Source organism: Peromyscus leucopus, chromosome X (genome assembly GCF_004664715.2).
Source record: "Peromyscus leucopus breed LL Stock chromosome X, UCI_PerLeu_2.1, whole genome shotgun sequence".
Taxonomy (NCBI): Eukaryota; Metazoa; Chordata; class Mammalia; order Rodentia; family Cricetidae; genus Peromyscus; species Peromyscus leucopus.
The window spans coordinates 72,929,184-72,949,415 of record NC_051083.1 but is presented as its reverse complement, the minus strand read 5'-3'; the positions used below and the strand labels follow the sequence as shown (position 1 = coordinate 72,949,415).

At 33.0% G+C, this 20,232-nt stretch overlaps 1 protein-coding gene across 2 annotated transcripts in view; it reads right to left on the bottom strand.

Moving 5' to 3' along the window:
- Window positions 1-14,569, bottom strand: part of Klhl4 (kelch like family member 4) — a 67,621-nt gene extending 53,052 nt beyond the window's left edge. The window contains exon 1 of one of the 2 annotated variants that reach the window (XM_028874765.2): window positions 13,712-14,569. In XM_028874765.2, coding sequence (XP_028730598.1) covers window positions 13,712-14,133 — 422 coding nt within the window. In that variant the 5' untranslated portion in view covers window positions 14,134-14,569. The remainder of the gene's footprint in view (window positions 1-13,711) is intronic. The other variant, XM_028874766.2, reaches the window with a different exon arrangement.
- Between the last annotated feature and the right edge of the window lie 5,663 nt (window positions 14,570-20,232).

Here is a 20,232-nt window from a genome sequence, read left to right as displayed (position 1 = left end):
CACTTGATTGATAGAAATATACCAAGAGAAGACTGACTAATAAACTACTTAGTAAGAAACTTTATTTCATCTATAATGGCAGATATGAAGATTCTAGCCACCACCAGAATCTGATTAACACAGTGACACATGTGAATTTTTGATGTGAAAAACTGTGTATATGATAATAGTATCATAGTAATGGAGAGAGCTGTAAAAGACAACAAATCAGGATTTATATTATTGTTAGCAGCCATAAAGTGTAAATATGTATATTAGCTATATCAAACACACAAGATTATGGAGAAATTAGAAAACCATGTTGTGCCGGGCGGTGGTGGCACACGGCTTTTAATCCCAGCACTCGGGAGGCAGAGGCAGGAGGATCTCTGTGAGTTCAAGGCCAGCCTGAACTATAAAGTGAGTTCCAGGAAAGGTGCAAAGCTACACAGAGAAACCCTGTCTTGAAAAACCAAAAGAAAAAAAGAAAACCGTAATGTACTAAAAAAGAGATTTATTTATTTTAGTATAGAGAAGAGATATTGAAACAATAATATTCTCTGGGCAAAAACTGGATATATATATATATATATATATATATATATATATATATATATATATGCCATTTATTAGAAATGATTGACCTGGGTGTGGTGGTGTATGCCTTTAATCCCACTCAGAAGACAGAGGCAGACAGATCTTTGTGGGCTCAAGGTCTGGCTGATCTACCTAGTAAGATCCACTAAATAGTAAAATTCCACTACAGGCACAGCCAAAGTACATAAAAAGACACAAACAAACAAGCAAAAATGAAAATAAAAGAAAAGAGTGAAAAGGACACTGAATTTAGAAGAAACTATTATGCCCTCTTTATTTCTCTTTATGGAATGCAGTAGATGATATATAATGCTGAGAATCCTCACGAGTTGCAAATTACTGAGATAATAGCATCAAAATAATCTAAACACAAAATGATTAGAATGTCCAACCATTACCACATATGAGCATTCCTATTTATCAATATTTATACAAAATAGACAGAATACAATTTTTGTATTCTTAATTATTTTAATATTTGTTAATCTCATGAAATTATTACAAGCAGTTATATCTATTTTAGGTACACTCTTTTAAGTTATTTTTCATTTGTTTTGTTTTATCTTTTTAACTTTTATTCTTCTCTCATACATTACATCCCAACTGAAGGTTTCCCTCTCCCTCCACTCTTCCCAGTCCCTCCCCCCACATCCCTTCTTCCCCAGATCAACTCCTCCTCTATTTCCCTTCAAAAAAGAAATAAAAAGAAAAAGCAGGACTCCCAGGGATATCAAGGTCCAGTTACATCACTCTTGTGCGTATACTCAAAGGACTCTACATCTTACTACAGATGTATTTGGTCATCCATGGTCATTGCTGTTTTATTCATAATAGCTAGAAATTGGAAACAGCCTAGATATCCATCAACGAATGAACAGCTAATGAAAATGTGGCACATTTCTGTACAGAGATATTATTCATATGTTAAGAAAAATGAAATTATGAAATTTGCAGATAAACAGATGGAAAGATACTCAACCATCCTGAGTGAGGTAGCCCAGACCCAAGAAACACATATTCCTTTTTCCTCTTATTTGCAGATTTTAAGCTTTAGGCATGTATGTTTCAAGCATTTTAACCACAGAGTTTAGGTGGTTAAGGAGCACTTTCAAAAAAGGGAAATAGAATATAGCCCCATAAAGAGATAAAGGAGAAAGGAGAATAAGGTGGTTAAATGTGGAGCAGGATGGGAAGGTAGGATAAAAGAGAATAAAAGGAAAAGACAAAATACTAAAGGTCTTTTGAAAAGCCATATGAAAGCAAACTATTTTAGAAGATTCCTAAAACACACACACACACACACACACACACACACACACACACACACACACACACATGTATATGTGAGTTTTAAATTGGGTCAACACATAATAGGGGATACAATGCTCCAATCAGATATCTCATGCTACCAAGTAAAACCCACCATGCCAAAAATGGGTTACATATTATTCAGCTGTTGGCCAAAGGGAACCCATATATCACCCTATCATTATAGGCTATTGCCAACACTATTGACTACCATCTATAACTTGATGGTACATCTCTGTTACTGATGACTAACACTTACATATGCTGTCCAATATGGAAATATTTAGCTGTACCCAACTAGAAACTTCCTGCCTACTGACTAGAGTTCATGGTGCTGGAAGGTACTTTCTACACTACCAGAGGAGAAAAGTAATCGTGAGTACCACCCAGCTACAAAGTCTGTGACCTACATCAACAACCTGCCTGCAAAATGTACTGATGCAATAATGATACAAATTTGATTGGAATAAACAGCTACTGCTTTATTGTATTAGAGACACTCCACGGTATGGAACCTAAATAAAGGACTGCTAATGAGGCCAAGAACAGACTAAATGGGTCATAGACTTAGGGAAAAATCTTACTACTATTATCCTGCTATAGGAACTTAGTAATAAAATGACTCCTTATGACCTATTGCTATACCTGTATATTACTGTGTCACTCAAGCCTCTTTAGAGAAGCTTCTTTTTGCAATAGATGGTAACTAACTGAGACATTGTGCAGATGACAGTGAGTGGGAGCAAACAGCACTAAATGGGATGTCTTCATCAAATAAGGACCTATGTAGAAGAGGAGGTGGAAAGATTGTAAGAACCAGATACATGGTGAATGGATCCAAAGAAACTGTGTCTTTCTGAAGCAGCCAGACTGGTGCAGTTATGAACTGACAGAGACTGTGGCAGCAAGTACAGGACTTACACAGGTTCAAGCAAGACAGAATCCTAGCACTGAGAAGGGGTAGTTGACACAAATTCTCACCACTGATCATGAAGGCATTTGCAATTGGTACCTGCTGGAAAAAGGAAAAAGAAGTATTCTACAATAGAGTGTCACTGTGTATATCAACCACATTCCAGGGCAGGGATAATGCCCAGGAGTAGTTGGCCTACACAAAAATAGACCCAATTTATGTTTGTTGTATTTTGTTTCATTTTTTTTTGTCTTACTGTCTCTTTGATTGTTAGGATGTTTTTAGTGCTTGATAGAGAAAGAACATGAAATTGGGAGCATAGAGAAATGGAGAGGATCTGGGAGGAGTTGGGAAAGGGACAGAAAATGACTAAATTTATTGTATGAAAAAAATACTGAAAGGTAGTTCAGCCACAGCTACTCCTTAAAAGGAAAATAAAATATTACATATCATATGGTTTCTTTCATTTAGTATGTAAAGGACCTACCATCTTGACTGTAATATGAGAAATATTAAAGGATTTTTGCATAACTGTCCAGAATTAGAAGCAATTGAAAAACAATAAGAGGTGCATCATGGGGTCTGTATTATCTTCTTAACTGGAGGAGAACAATAGAATGGAGAGTGGGTGATGGTAAAAACTCATTCATATCATGAGTACTATCTAGTAGTGGAATTGAGGACCTCTTTATACTTCCCTGTAGCATTCTACCAAACTGTAACAAAATAGAATTCTTCATTTAAAGGAACATTTAAAAAAGTTGTGAGTCTAGCCTTTAACGGCTGAGTCATCTCTCCATTCACCTACAAACCCTTTGATTTACAAGAATAACTAACACACATGCAATATATACTGGTGCAATAGTGGCACAAAGACTGTGGAAGTAGCCAACTAATATCTTATTTGAGTTAAGGCTCACTCCATGAGATGGAACCCATACGTAACACTGTTTGGGAGGCCATGAATCTGAGACTAGAAAGACCAGGAACCTAGGAAATGCCAAATATTATTGCTTTGATAAAGGAGCATAGCAATAAAATGACTCCTAACAACATTCTGCTATGCTCATAAATTTGTTCATTATTCAGTTATCATCAAAGAAGCTTCCTCCTGCAGCAGATGAAAACAAATACAGAGACCCACAGTCAGAAAATTTGCAAAGAGTGAGAGACCTCAGAATACTCAGCCCTAAAAGGGATATCCGCATCAAGTCACTACCTGAGGGCCCAGGAAATTCTGCAAAAGAAAAGGCAGAAAAAGTGTAAGAGCTACAAGGGATAGATGATGACAAGGAATCAAGACTTTCTAGACACAACAGAGTTGATGCGCATATGAATTCACAGAGACTGTGCCTCGTGCACAGGGACTACATGGTTCTGCCTCAGACAGGGTCCTAGAGCTGAGAGGAGACATGGAAACATGTCCCCCTCCCTAACCTACACGCTATCTCCAATTGATATCCACTTGCAAATAAAAAGATAGTTTTCTCCAAGGGAGTCTCACTGGTGAAACAAACCGCTTGTAAGGATAGGCTCCATGCTTACTAGATGGCAAACAAAAAATGAATTCAACACAATTTTTGGAGGTTCTTTGTCTAATAATGTCAATTCAGGGCTTGAAAAAAATTTACCTTACAAGTCCTTTGTGCATGTATATCTTACACAAACACACACACACACACACACACACACACACACACACACACATTCTGTATACATTTTTAACTGAATTCCTGTGTGTGTACACATGTGTGTCTCGGTGTCTATAAGCATTTCATATGCTTTACTTTGGTTATTATTCTTGTTTTTGTTCTTGTTTCATCCTATTTTGATTCATTTGCTTTATTTTATTTTATTTTTATTCCTTGGACATATGTTTGTCTTCTAATAAGTGACAGAAAGGGTGTGGATCAGTATTGGAGAGGAGATGGAGAGGAGCTAGAAGTAGTAAGGGGAGGGGAAACCATAATCAGAATATATTGTATGAAATAAACCTTGTCTTAAATTCAAACCAACCAAAACCAAACACAATAGTCAAAAACATCCCAAATAGCAACTCATTTAGTTCTTTGCTCTCTATATTACTAACAGGCGGAAGCCAAACAAACAATAGGCCTTATTCTCCTGACTTTCAAATTCCACAGAATCTGCAAAGCTCTTTTTTGTAATATACAACTTATAGAGACTAATACCTACTTACAAATTCACTACCTAGAATAGGTATCTTTTTCTAAATAGTGAGCAAGGTACTTTAAACATGTCCATTCTCTAAAGGTTTGTGAAGTATTTTTATGTGAATATTTGATATGACAATATTCCATTTTAAAATGGCACAGTTACTTCAAATACTTAATTCCACAGGATTCTCTGTACAACTTAATCTTGATACTTTCTAATTTCAACTATAATGCTAACTTCAAGCACAAAATTCTTCAGAATAAAGAAGCCAAACAAGAAACTGAGGAAGGAAAATGGTAAGCATCCAGTCATTAGAAAAATGTGTTTACAGTTTGACTTTTTTTCCCTTGAATTAGCTGTGGTCATTTTATAGTTGTGTTTTAGTTTGTAAATCTGTATAGTTCTTTAAAACCTTTTAAGCTCAGAAACATCATGATATTTTAGAGTGAGATTATCATGGGCAGCTCAGTGGTAATAAAATGATCAAAATTCTGTACAGCAGTATTGCTTATCCTTAGATATACAATATCTATGAAAATTTGTTGGGGGGCCTGGGGAAGGTGAGGAGAAATCTTTGAGCTCTGTGACAGAATATGATTGGCAGAAGAAATATTTGCAGCATATATAGGATTGTATTAGAAATCTTCCAAACTGCTCATCAGAGAGTTGAGTGGAACCCTAGTGATAATCGTACATTATTGGTTATTTTGGTTTTGATGCTGGAAAATGGAAACCAAATAAAAAATTTCACATGGTCGAATTTGTTTCTCTTCTTGAATTGAGCCTTTCCCTGTTTGTATTGTGAATCATTAGACTTCCTTCCATCTTCACTCTCCTACACTAAAACAAGTTTCTGCTGTTGTAATTGCATTTAAGGTTTTTATGGGGGAAGTGTATCTCCTCTTTCCATTTTTTTTTAACCATTCAGACGACACTGTAAACTTCTTAAGAGCATGATCTTTAACTATTTGCTATTCTATGGTAGAATTTAATAAAGCCCATTAAATATCAAAGTGGCACAAGGCTTGAGTAATGCTGAGGACTCTTTGTCAAGACTTTTCCTTTAGAAATACTATGAGTAATTGTGACTATAAATCCCAGAATTTCTCCAGGGAGCAGCTGATTGTAGTATGTTCTCTGTTTCGGGCTACTTTGCTGCACTCTTTATAGCTGTCGAGACTTACTAAGGGTGCTTTATTCTTTATATTCCTGTTGAGCCTTAAAGGTTAGCTTTACAATATTGGTGCCTTTTCTGCTTCTTTAACTCCAGAGTCAGACTTCCAGCTTTATAAAAATAAATTTACAGGTAAAAAACTTCTGATTTTTGCCAAATAAAATGAGTATTAGTTCTATTCAACTTTCTTTACTTAATCATACTTCTTGCACTACACTTATTCTTGCTAATAAAATTTAGATGCAAAAATAAAAAAAATTGAGCCAACAAACTAAATTTTAGCATCTAAATCACATCTCAGTTTCAAGAGATGAATTCTAACACACCAGGCCTGCTATTTTAAGCATTATTTGCTTCTTCTCGTTAAAACTTCACATTGTATACTAATGGACTAATAAACTTGAAACAGGAAGTACCTGAGATTTAAGATAGCTAATTATCAACTAGAGATTTATAATTAAGCAATGTAGTTAAATTTTATGATAGGAAATAGAGCCATCTATTGTCTTATGGTGTCTCTCATTTTTCTATTATTGGCTTCATCTTCATTCAGAGTGGGATTAAAAGCACATGGCTTTTAGTCTCTAAGTTAGCTCTAAGATTATTTATTTTATAAAAGTTTTTTAAACTTTTTTACTAATAAGAACAAAGTAAGTTTATTCATTGACAATGGTACAATTTAGAAGTATAACACACCATGAACTTTCTCAGTGTTTTCAAATCCTGGCATGTTACTCTTTGAGATTCAGGGACGATAAATCTGTATTTACAAGTATTAAAGAACTTAAAAAGTTATGATATTTTAAATATGCTAAATTGTCAGTTACCTTATTAGAATCCTGCATTTTGAATTGGTTTTCATTAAATGTTCCTGTAGGATGTGATTGTTTGTAAGTACTACTAAACTTTGGCTATTGAGGATCCAATAGAAATAGGAAGATAAAAGGGTGTGAGGTACATTTCTTACAACATTTGAAAGTAAATAAAGGTTAAGTCACTGTGACCAATACAGGACAGGTTAATAAAATGAGAATTACTAGAGGATTAACGATGCATTTCTAGAAGTTGCATAAAAATGATCATCGATATTTCTCTCTTCCAATGTAAATAATAATGCTGTCTAAAGTATTGTGTCTATTTGTTGACTTGAAAAACTCATATGTTATACTGTTTCCAGAACACGCACATATATAATGCTTTTTGTTTAAAATGCCAACAATTGCTCTTCCAGCCTTACAGTTAGATGACTAGAAACAATTTGATTTAAATTATTTTACTTCCAACTTACTTGCCTTAAGTAGTTGTTTTTTAAATATACAATTAAAAAATATTATCTCACCCACTATGCCTAAGTATTTGACATTCTCTTTAGTGAAAACATCTGAATTGAATAGAATAAACACAAATAAAATATACTCAATGACAATATGATCCATTTATCATTGGAAGGTAAAGATTTTATATAATGATTATTGTTTCATCTGTATCAATATTTTCTTCCAAAGGAGAAGTAATAGACAAAAATGAAAATGCATTTTAAAATTAGATGTGATTTTTATTTCAAGCATTGATAAATATTTACTTGTTCACTAGTCTCCATGGTATACTTAGTGATTAAAATGTGTAAAAAAAAATGTGGCTTTTTGTAATGGGAAACTGTAATTCTGTGCATTCTGTAACCCTCAAACAGATACACATTAAATGATAATCATGAATAATTTTATCTGGATAAAACTACTTCTTGTTATTTATTATTAGAGCTTCAGTTCCCTCCACTAGAATATTATCTTTAGTATATTATCTTGTCACAAAATATGACATATTCATTAGAAAAGGTGAATCAACAGCATTATCGTTTTAATGGTTATGGAAGAATACAAACAAATTAAGAAACAGCAAATACTCACTTTTTATAATTTTGTGGTCCACTAGTGTTGACTTAGAAACTCTATTTAACATGAGGACCACAGGATTTAATTGTCAGAAGGAAGCTATTGGTAAAAAGAGTGTAAATCTCTTTAACATGAGAACCACAGTATTTAATTTTTGCAGAAAAGACACTATGGGTAAAATGAGTTTAAAAATTGGAAACAGGGTTCCATCTCTAAAATGTCTAAAATTACTTCATTGAATTTAAATTATGTGTTAAAATGTTTTATATTCAGTAAAACACTTTGGGAACTCATATACTTCTGTATAGTTTGTTTCAAATCAGATTTAAGAAAATTTAGCCTCAACTCTTTTATTTAAAAAAATGTAGTTTATTCCTAATTGTTCAATATGAAATCGGTTTTTGTTGAATAATGCAGTGTAAAGTTAAATAATGCAGGCCTTCTTCCTTAGAAAAACACAAACTTTTTGCATAACAATATGCAAAAATATATCCAGAAAAGCAATTCCCAGAGAAATACCAATTATCCATGTGAATGTGAACTTTACAATGAAATTTTTTTCTTTAAAAGAATGAGAGAGAAAAAAATCATGTAAAAATTCTGTGTGTGTGTGTGTGTGAGAGTGTACCTGGAATACAGTAAATGTTGAAATAAGGTACCATTCAGGTATGCCACATCAAAACCAGCTACTACTCTGTCCCTTTGCTATAAATCACTACACTTCATTATGGACTAGCTGATTATTTGCAAGTATTTATTGTTAATATACAAAAATACTTTTTTAACAAAACATTTTATTAATGGCAAAGTAAAAACTGAATTTTTAGGATCACGGTCACTTTAAGAGTTGTCATTGCTAATTAAAGCAACACTGACCAAATCCACAAGGTTTTTAACCCTAAATTATCCATATGTTATATATTATTAATTCTTTGAATACCTTAGAATAAGCTTATGTGTGCAAAGGATGAGAAAGAAAACAGTGAGGCACTTGTGACTGTACTAGATAGATTTTAGTATTGATTTTTTATAAAAAATCAATGCATTTTTGTATGTTTGGGAAAGCATGCACTATGCATATTACTCCAGATAACAGATACATTTGTATTTTGCTTGTATGAGAACACAAATGCAAGCGTACAACTTTTTATTATGGAAATCAGAGAGTCTATTGTAGGAGAAAATTGCACTGATCAATTCACTCTCACCATATTTTTAGGTACTGAGCCTAGCATTCAAAATAAACTATGATAATATTCATTGTAAAATGAGAAATGGTAAACATTATTTTGCCTATCAGTTTTTAAAAGAGTACTATTTTTTTTAAAAAGTACTATTTTTTCTTTTTGTTTCTTCATTTGTGCTTGCAAATCCTTCAGTTTTCAAATTGTCATTTACTTAAGATGAAAATTTGTTTCTAATACATATAAAAGTGTATAATTTATACCTTAAAATAGCTTTTTAACAAATAAAAGATAAATTTATTTTTTCTCCCAGATACTTATCAGGCTTTCTGTATACCCTAACTGTAACCATCAGTGTTGTACTGGTGATGTTTTATACACACATCATCCTATCGTGCAACGTACATTCATTTTGAAGAAACCTTACACTAATGAGGAATCAAAAGACATATTTTACACTTTTTGATATAACACTCACTTGGACATCTAAAACTGTTTTCTTAAAACATGTTTCATACCTAGAAATAAAGATAACAATGATATTTTTAAGTCAGTCTCATTTTAGCATTACTTTTATCTTATTAATATTACCTGTCAAAACATCTCTTCTCTCACTGTTTCTGTTGAGCACTCTACTAGAAGATGAATTGGTATTTGAATGTACCTAGTACATTTCAGGCATAGGGTCATTGAAATCACTGTTTTACTTTCTTGGAACCTGCCTACCAATACTATACAGCTGCCTCTTTGTTGTATTAGAAAGAATATTAGAATAGGTTTCATCATTTTCAATTCAGGTTTCTCCTTATGCTTAAATATTATCTAAGTAGAATCCATATTACAGGTGGGTTTGGACAGAGAATAAAAGCCCATACTGAATTTGTCTCTACATGAATATTTTGTGAAAAAAATCTTGTACACTATCATGTTTATGTTTCCTACAAAGGGCATATGCCTCTGTGCATGAGGCATATTGTATGGGAGCAGGGTATCCAGTTTCCTAGATAGCACAATGTCACCATCCTTACAGGATGACTGAAAAGTCACCTCTGTGTCCAAGGGCAATGAATGTAATCATAAAAACACCACAATGAACAAAGCAATGTGAAATTTGTAGTTCACCATTTAATCTGAGGACGTTTTGTACTTGAATCAGTTTGTTATGTGGGGACTTGTAGTACTGATTTGCACAGAAAAATGATGTATAGTAGTTAAGGGCTCTTCTGTGGAACAGGGGCAGTGACCTCTCACTTGCCTCGTATTTGTTAATCAGAAGCTTGGCTTCTTTCGTTGTACTTGAATCTCTGCTCAACTCTCATTGCTTCAGAAAACCTGTCACTATCTGAAGTAAAACCTCATTTTCTACTCTTTCCCCTTTAATTTTCTTTAAGACCACTTACAACCATTTAAATTTTATATTTTGGCTTGTTTATTCCCTCTCTTTCTGTCTATGAATATAAGTTCATAATATGTATATGTAATGAAAATGGGTTATTTCTTTTGATTCCATTTTATTTCTAACACCTAGAAGAATTCCTGAACACAATGGATATTCAATATTTGTGGATTTACTTCCTGAAAAATTCTGTTAATACAGTTCCAATTTCCTATTCTATATTGATATTTACAATTACAATTTTTCAAGGCAAATTTCACTTGTAAAATAGAAAGTGTTCAGCAAAGACAATTTTGAATTTCATTTTACACTCCCAAACTAGAAATATATACAGGTTAATTTATCTGTAGAGTGCTCACTTTTTCAAAACCTTGTAAGTCCAACAGGACAGCAGCATGATCCCCATTCCTTTTGATGTCTTTAAACTAAATAGCTCTTTAACTGGAAGCTTTCTACTAAGGTGTGTGTTGCTACCATAAATGTGTGTGTTGATACCATAAACATGTCACATTCATTTTATTCAATAACTGTTGTTTAGTATAATGTGGATTAATGTTAACACTGTAATTTCCACCTAAACATTAATACAATTATTTATTTAGGAGTAATTAACTATGGCTATTGTTTAGCACAGTCATAATATAATATTAAAATGTTTATTATTGGAACTTTATGATTGAAACAAAGAAGAGAAAATCTTTTCTTGAACCAGGTAGTTACACAAAAGTAAAGATGCAGAGTTGGCAGATAACTATCATAAAAATCAAATGACAAAAGAATTCAGAACTCTGATGATGGGAATAGTGATATATGCATCCTCAGAGTGATTAAACATATGACAGCCATTCTTAAATATACTACATACTTGTGATTCAAGCTTGTAGGTATATTTTTGAATTTTTAAATTTATTATATCAACATATTAATAAAACTAGCACAAGGATTTTAATATCTTTGGGGAATTAATTTGACTTATTTTGTTGTACTAGACACTTATAAATCAGCTCATTACGGATTCAATTTTTATAATATTTACAGAAAGTGGAATGTCATAGAAAGCATTCTTTGCTGTGATATCAGAGCTCACCCATAGTAGTTTAATGATTTCTCCGTACTGATTGTTGTTTTTATTTTATTTCATTTTAGTCAAAATAATTGTATCAAGGATATGGCAGGCTGCTACCAATTTAGCACAGTCTTTTCCTCCAGTTCTGCTGTCATGCTACAGAAGAGAGAATTAAAGGAGCAAAAAATCCAAAAGCTTTTCTTTGAACTCTCTTGAAACAAAACATAGAAATTTATAATAGGCAGTAAGAAGATAATAGGACATAATGTTTTAACTAATAAGCTCCTCAATTTAGTCCTCCCCTTCTGCCTTGATAGTACTGGCACACCTATAAGTACTTCCTGTGTTTATTTTAAGAAATACTAACTTTCCTATGAAAATTTAATATCAGTAAAATTCTTTGGAACATAAGGAATGTCAAAATCATAAGTAAAATCATCTGGTGATGCTTTAGACTCGACAACTACCTGTCATTTTATTCTAGCATCTAATTTATTAGACTCATCTTTATTCTTTTCATTTTATTCCCAGATACCCCAGAATTTTCTTAGGAAATGACAGTGGACTTTTAAAGTTTGTATATAGCAGAGTTAAAATGTATGAGAACAGCTTACAGAAAAATGCTCTGAATTGAAAAACACTAATTGCATATTCCTCTGAAAGTCCTTTAGTTGTGCTAAATTCAGTTTTCAATCTTAATAGTTATATTGTTTTCTTTAGGTAAAGAAAAAATACATATGCTCTCAAAGAAACACTTTGATATCTTAAAAGATCTATATTACAGGAGAGCTAATATTGTGCCTAAAATCATTTCACAATTTTTTACATTTGCATTTCATTAAGACAAAGTTCCTATATAACTGTCATTTTGCATATGTGATTTTTCTCTATCATAATGTTGATACACTTCATTTTCTTTTGATATTCTGATTTGAACTCATGGAAATAAGATAGCATTTTCTAAATATACTGAATAAGCCCACATGATGAGGAAAATATCCCATTCCTTAACAGGAACATACTGTCAGGCATTTAGATTTCCAAGGAAGTTTATATAGAATCATTGTAGATTAGCATGTGATTTTTCAACACATCAAAGTAGGTTCTTTATTCTCCATCACTTCCAAAACTAAATTTCAATTCAAAACTCAATTATGACTTAACCAAATTAACAATACAAAACTGGTAATGGCAGTACAAAAAAAAATGGGCAATGTACTAGGTTTACTTATACTTGACAATACTAGAGGATATAATAAACATTTCTTGCATTCAAACCTTACTGATGAAATCAAGTTAGGATAAAATGTCATAAGAATTCACATGTCATAAGAATTCTAATCCAAAATACACATTTCATTTTCTTAACTCATTTTAATGTCTTGAGAAACTTGTCATTTCCTATTTTAAAATCCTCCTAATGTGAGCAGCTTTTTATTACTTGCCTAATGAACATTTCTGTTTACAAACAGGCTGTGAAAGTAATGCCACTTGAAATGACTGACTCTCAAATGCTAAGGAATTTTACATATTCTTATTTAAAGAGACACACAATTTTCAAACTATTACTATGTCCTAATCTGTAAACAACAATATGCTCAGCAGTTCAAGCTTGGATTTATTTTTGTCGAAGTTAGCTCTGTTCACAAAATCAGCAAGAGTTCTGATTTAATGCACTTGTTTAACAATCCTCACTGTTGGAACATCTAAGCTGCTTAAGATATCTACAGAAGTTAGTCATTTAAAGGAACGTCTCTTAAAACCGAAAGAGAATTCTGAATGGATTGAGAATGTAAAGGAAGTAAACCTACCATAGGGAAAATAACTTTCCACTAATTATCCAAACAAATTCGTGATTACAGTGTTCTTTCATAGACTAGAGACGGGTGGTTTTCTTGAAGACCCTGATTGGCTGCTCACAAACTCAGAGATACTGTAACACTTCTATTTAGCACGAAATGAGAGTCTTGTAGAATAAGTTAATCTAGGCTAAAGCTTTCACTTACATAACCAAAAACTCCTACCGTGCTCTAGAATCTTCTATATTGTCATCACCCATCATCTCCAAATCTCGTGAGCGCTTCTCACAAGCTTCTCTGAGCAAATTCTCCTCTGGAACAGCTTTAGGAGTATCTTCATTTGCTTGAAGATGTACTATCACGTTTTGTTGGTGCCAATTCTGGAGGACTCTTTGATGGGTAGGGGCTGGTCCTGGCACCGGCGTCAGTATATTGTGGTGGACAGGACTATTGCCTTTCTTCAGTCCGTTTCTGTCCCGTGAGTGGTTCTTCAACCTGCCCTGAACCGGGGTCCCTCTATGCTCATATCCTTCCTGCTGAAGGCAGCTTCCAGTGTTAGGCGATCCTTGAGAAGGATGACTAAACCATCTCCAGCGAAGCCTCAGGATCTGTTTCACATCAAACTCTTTCTTGCCGGACACTGACATTGTTGCCGGAGGAAAGACAAAAGCCTTCTCTAACAGAAAGGAAATGGAGCCTTTGTTATCTCTTGTTTCTCTGCCTCTTGTGTAGAACTAACAAAAGCACAAGTGCTGAGAGAGAGAGAGCAGTCTTTCTTGCTTTCTCTCCCCTCCCCCTCTGCCTGTGATACACTGTGAATACTTCCAGCCTAGCTCAAGCAGAAAGCTGCCGCTAACAGTGTAGGTGGGAACCCATACTGACAGGATGATGAGGTCAGACCTTAAACAAGTAAATCAGCTTAGCACAGGAAAGCAGCTACCACAAACACACTCCAGCTGCTGGATTTGCAAACTCACAGCCCTCACGCCTGAACTCGTAAATATCTAACCCAGCTTCTTTGATGCCATGCCTAGCTGCTACATAAACCCAGGCATGTGAGTAAAAGCAACCTGTTTAAAGTCACTTCTACATCCCTCCTGCTCTAGCCCACTGTCATACTCACTCCTCAGTAGCCCACTTCCAAAACTGTGCCAATTTGTCCCAGGAGAGTTTGTCATAGTGAATTCATTATGATCTATTTTGGATTCTTATGTAAAATTTGAATATAGCTCATTAAGGAAAAGCGACGTATCCTCAGTCCCCTTATGCAGATCTGCAGTTATTATATGCAAAGCTTTTCTAAAAATGTGAACGCCTCTGGATAAACATTCTACTTGAAAATAGAAGCTATGAAAATTGTAAAATCATGTTGATTAGCCATGACTACACCCCCACACCCCTACACACACACACACACACACACACACACACACACACACACCACTAAGTGCTGTAGGAATAGTAACTAACTTACGCTAACATATGGAGAAACAGTGCTTTTCTAAGTTAGGTTGAAATAGATGTTTTCTCTCGTTGTCCATAGCTTGAAAATGAACACATCATTCTGGCCTCTTGCCTATATAAACACTTCTTTATCATGCCCTGTACTTTCACAGGCAGTGATAAGGCTTATTTTCTTTGTTCAGAAGTCTTTATAAAAGGATGCAGCAGGGCATGTTTTAAATTCACTCAAAATCACCACTCTTTAGTAGTATCCAAAATACTTTGACATCTGATTCAGAATGACTATTTTATGCCAAGGCAAGTATTTCTAATTCAAACAAGCATATATCAATAGCATAACACTAACATCATAGTGCAATTTATTTTGAAGTACACCCAGATCTTGTGGTTTACACTCATATTAATAAAATGGAACTTATTTTAGCACATCCTTAAAATCAATATTGAATTTGTAAGCTTTTGAATTTCAATTTTGTAGTTAGTAAGTTGTGTGACCCTGGTAACGTCACTATAATATGGAGAAGTTGAAATGATTTCTAAGCATCTACCAACACCAATGCAAAATGGCTTTAAGAAGAAATTAGAGTAGGAAATTTATTCTTCTAAGTTTAAGGTTAATCTCCAGTTGTGTATAAATCTAATTGCAACTTTCCCTTTTCCATCTTGCTTTAGTAAGCATGACTTATTTTACGGGAAATTGACTGGGCTATAAAATGCCCAGATATTTGATTAGACATTCATTTGGCTGTTGCTGTGAGGATGTCAGTGTAAGTTTAATATTTACATTAACAGAGTGAGTAAAAGAGATTGGCATAATTCAGTGTGACACATCTAACCAGTTGAATGCATGAATCGTCCAGATTTAAACTAATGTTGCCTTTTCCTGGGACTCATGCCTGAAATCATTCAAACTAGAACTACAGCACCAGATCCCATGCTTCTCCAGCTTCCTTGTTGCAGATCTGGAAACTCTAGCCTCTTCGCTCCCACCATGTACTCTATTAGCTATCTTCTCTAGAGAACTCTTGCTAATTCCGGTTTGCCTGATATTCAAAAGTCATTAAATACATATTGATCAGATATAGAGCTCATTTTATGAGTTATGGGCAATTTATTCTCATCTCCAAAATTTTAAACTATTTTCCCATAGATTCTTTAATCCTAGTGTTAACATCTGTAGTCATACATTTTCAACAGTTTGTGAAGAGTACTCATCACGCAAACTCTCAATAACCAAATAAAATCCCAAATAGTACTTTTTATGTGGCCAATGTGTGCAGACAGCTATATCTGGAATCCTTTCTCATTATCTAAGTATGTAAGATTCTAAGTAAACATCTAGGACTTGTGGTATATGTTTTAAACCCACTATACATAAAATACATTGCTGCACAAAGAAAAATTAAATTGTATATACTAGATAGAATGACTGAAGAGTTTTAATAGATGCGTACATGATGTGTAACAGGAATAAGTACTGAATTCCAATCAATTTGGTTCAAACGATGCTAAGGTTTGAAGGTAGGTTCTCCCATTAGAGTTCATGTACTGGAAGCTTCTTCTGCTATGTAGCCATGAGGGCAATAGTAGAAATCTGACTGAATGGGAACTATGGGAGTAAAGTGATTAGAGAACCCATAATTAGAAAAAAATAACATAGTTGCCATAGGATCCAACAGTTTATGAAATAGAAAAACACAAAATGTCAAGATTGATTCTCTAACCATTCTCTGGCTTCCTGTGTCATGTGATTTTTCTCCCCTCTTGCCCTCTTGCATGTGCTCTTACCTCTATGGTGAAATTAAGCATAAGATTATTCTTACCTAGAAGCAAGTTGCCAAAGGTGCTATAGCTTTGATACTCTAAACAAAAATTCATATTTTTAGTTAAATTCAGTTCCAAGATAATATCACGCAGAATGAAGGAACATATTATAGAAGCATTAGCAATATTCTATGGAAGAAAGAATACATAATAATGCAAAATTGGTTACTGTTGTCATTTAATTTTAAAAACTAAAGATATGTATTGTATATAGCCATAAATAATAAAAGTAGACTGTCTTCTTTTTAATTTGCAGTCTATTTCCTTATTTTATATGAAAATATGAAAAAGGAGACTTTAAAATAAAGTACCTCTAAGTGTGTGTGGTGGTACCCATGTGTGTTTTACAGTATTTTCAATGGAATCCCTTTCTTCTAAAACAATTTTCCACTTTTGAGTGCCTTGCTTTCAAAGCAAGAAGAATATTGGGTTTGAATTGTATACAGTAATTTGGGCAAATATATCTAAGTTTCATATAACTTAATGTCTAAATTTTTAAAGAGGTATAGTTAAATTTAATTTCTTCTTTTTTGCCTTTGCATAATTTATTTTTCTTAAGACCAAGATGTCTTTGAACTAGAGGGACACACTCTTGAAAACCAGGAAATTTGATACCAGATTATTGTATACATTAATTTGGATTAATATATCTAATGTTTTATGTAAGTTAATGTCTACATTTTAAAGGAGTGTGATTAAATTTAATTTCTAACACTCTGGAAATAGGAAAGCCAGAAGGAACTTGGAAGTGAATTTAAAAGTTTCATTGTAACAGAAAAATCTAATCCCAAGTTTTTGGGTACAGATTCAGTATAACATTTCATAAATACATATCTTATAATGTAGATTGTATACATGTATTTGTTAAAATGCACAAAGCTATACATACATTGACATAGGATGAAACAAATTATCTCTTATAGATAAACATTAAAAAAAACTTAAAATAAAAAATCCTCTACAAAACAATATTCATTTTCCACCACTACAAAAATACACTGATAAGCACATGAAACCTAGCAGAGACATGTAGCATATTAATAAGTGTACACACATATAAATTCATAGTTATTTTAAGTAAGTATAAATTTAAGAAGGTTAAGAAAGTACAGACTGTACTTAAACCTATTCTCTCAATTTTATAAATCTACCAGTTTGGTTTATCACAGTTATCTACTTACCAGTGAAATTTGCTGCTAGTTAAGACATTTATTCAAAATTTATTCAAGAAGGTGAAAACATTTTTTGCCCTCCACAGCAGAGATTGATGAAAAAAATAAAAACTACAAAAATAGTAAAATATTATTAAGTAGAACGAAAGTATAGCTACTCTGAATTGATAAATTCAATTTGAAATCAATATTTTAGTTTCTTAGAGAAATATTGGCATGAATAGCTTCAACTGTACTTTGAATATTTATACCTCTAGTTCAATGCTGATCAAGTTTGGAAATAAAGATCTGAGATTTTTTTTTTATTTTTTGCCACTGTAAGATTTAAGAATTTTGAACAAAAAGTTGCCAGCAGATGTATGTGAAAACGTTCAACATCTTCAATAAGAAATTTACATTAAATATACAATAAAATATCACTTTGCATCTGTTGGCTACTGCTAAAAAGATCCTGCACCTAAGGCTCAGGAAACATTACAGAGAAGGAGACACAAAGATTTTAAGTGCCAGAGGAACAGGAAGTTGGCTATGAGACTGTGTATTTTAGAAACGGCTGCCTAATCAATATTAATAGACAGACTGATACAGATGGAGTCCCATCCCCTAGACAGAGAATTACAAGCAACCAATAACTGCTGAGAGTGGGAGAATTAACCTCACCCAGGGACAAACCGTCTAACTAGTTATTCATTACAAAGTGGTAATAATCAAAGAAAAAGAGGTTATCAATTTGAGAGAGAGATGGGGGCATGGGAGAGACTGGAGAGAGGATGTATTAAAGGATGAAGGAGAAGGGGGAAATGTTATGGGTATGGTTATATTTTAACTTAAAAGATATTAAATAAATAAAACAAGGGTCCAGAGAATGTTCAAGTAAAGGAAATGTTATACATTTGATAGGATGATAAATCAGTACAGTCATTGTAGACAACAGTATGAAAGCTTCTGAAAAATTAAAAGTAAATCTGTCATATAAATCAACACTCTTATTATTGGGAATATACACAAAATAATTAATATCTGTGCATTGAACAGACATCAATACTACTATGTTAATTGAAACATTATTCACAGTCATGAAAATATGGAAATATCTTAGATGTTCATCTGTGAGTGGACGTATTAAAATTCTCACATAACTACACAAATCAATACTCTTTGAACTTTGAAAACACAAATTATGTCACTTTTGACAAAATGATTGAATCTAGGGAACATTATGTTTGGGAGAAAAAGCAAGTACTAGCTAATCTATATATGGAATCAAAAAGGAATTGAACTCACAATTACAAAATAAAAAGATGATTATCAAGGTTGGGAAAAGGTTTCAAATAAAAAGTGGAAAAACTAGTCAAGGAGTACAAAGTTACAGTCAGATGTCAGAAGTGAATCCCATTGTTCTATTCACAATAAGATGGCTATAATTAATGATTGATTGCATATTCCAAAACATTTAGGGATTATTTATAATATTCTTACCATAAAGAAATGATAATTTTTTAAATCAAATGATGCTAATCACATTAGTCTGAATTGTTCTTTTTCCAATGTAAACATATATCAAAATATCACTGTTTACAATTTAATATGTATATAATTATTTGCCAATTAAAATAAATAAATTTATGTACCAAATTATACAGAGATGGCTGTTAAAATGGAGAAGGAGGATACAAAAAAGAATCATGGAGATTCAGAGGTTAGGAAATACTTTTCTTAAAATTAATCTTTTTCACGCAATATATTTTGATTATGTTCTTCCCCTCCATCAACTCTTCCCAAATCTTATCCATATCCTTACCCACCCAACCAATCATGTTACACCCAACTTCATGATTTCCCTCCCACTCAATATAGTCATTAAATGAAAATAAAATATAGAAAAAATTAGATTCATGCTGAGTTACTCAAATCACACAAATTAGGCACAGTAGAACAAAGCTAAAAGTTGACTTATTTATATTATATATTCATATACTATAATTCCAATTTTTTAGAATAATTATAATTATTTAGAAGTATAATGTTGTTTAGAAGTGAACACTGAGCTCATGGTCACAAAAATTCTATTTAGTATTTGCTTATATAGCACATTGTTTCATGTAAAGAATAATAGACAGGCATATTTCATGATTCATTCTTTATATTAATTACCTATCAAATTGAAAGGCATTCACATGAGCATTATATAACCAGCATTTTCAACAGTCTTGTAAATATGAATTGTGAACATACATGAAAATGCACACAACTATCAGTTCTTACTATAAGCATTCCAGGTAATTA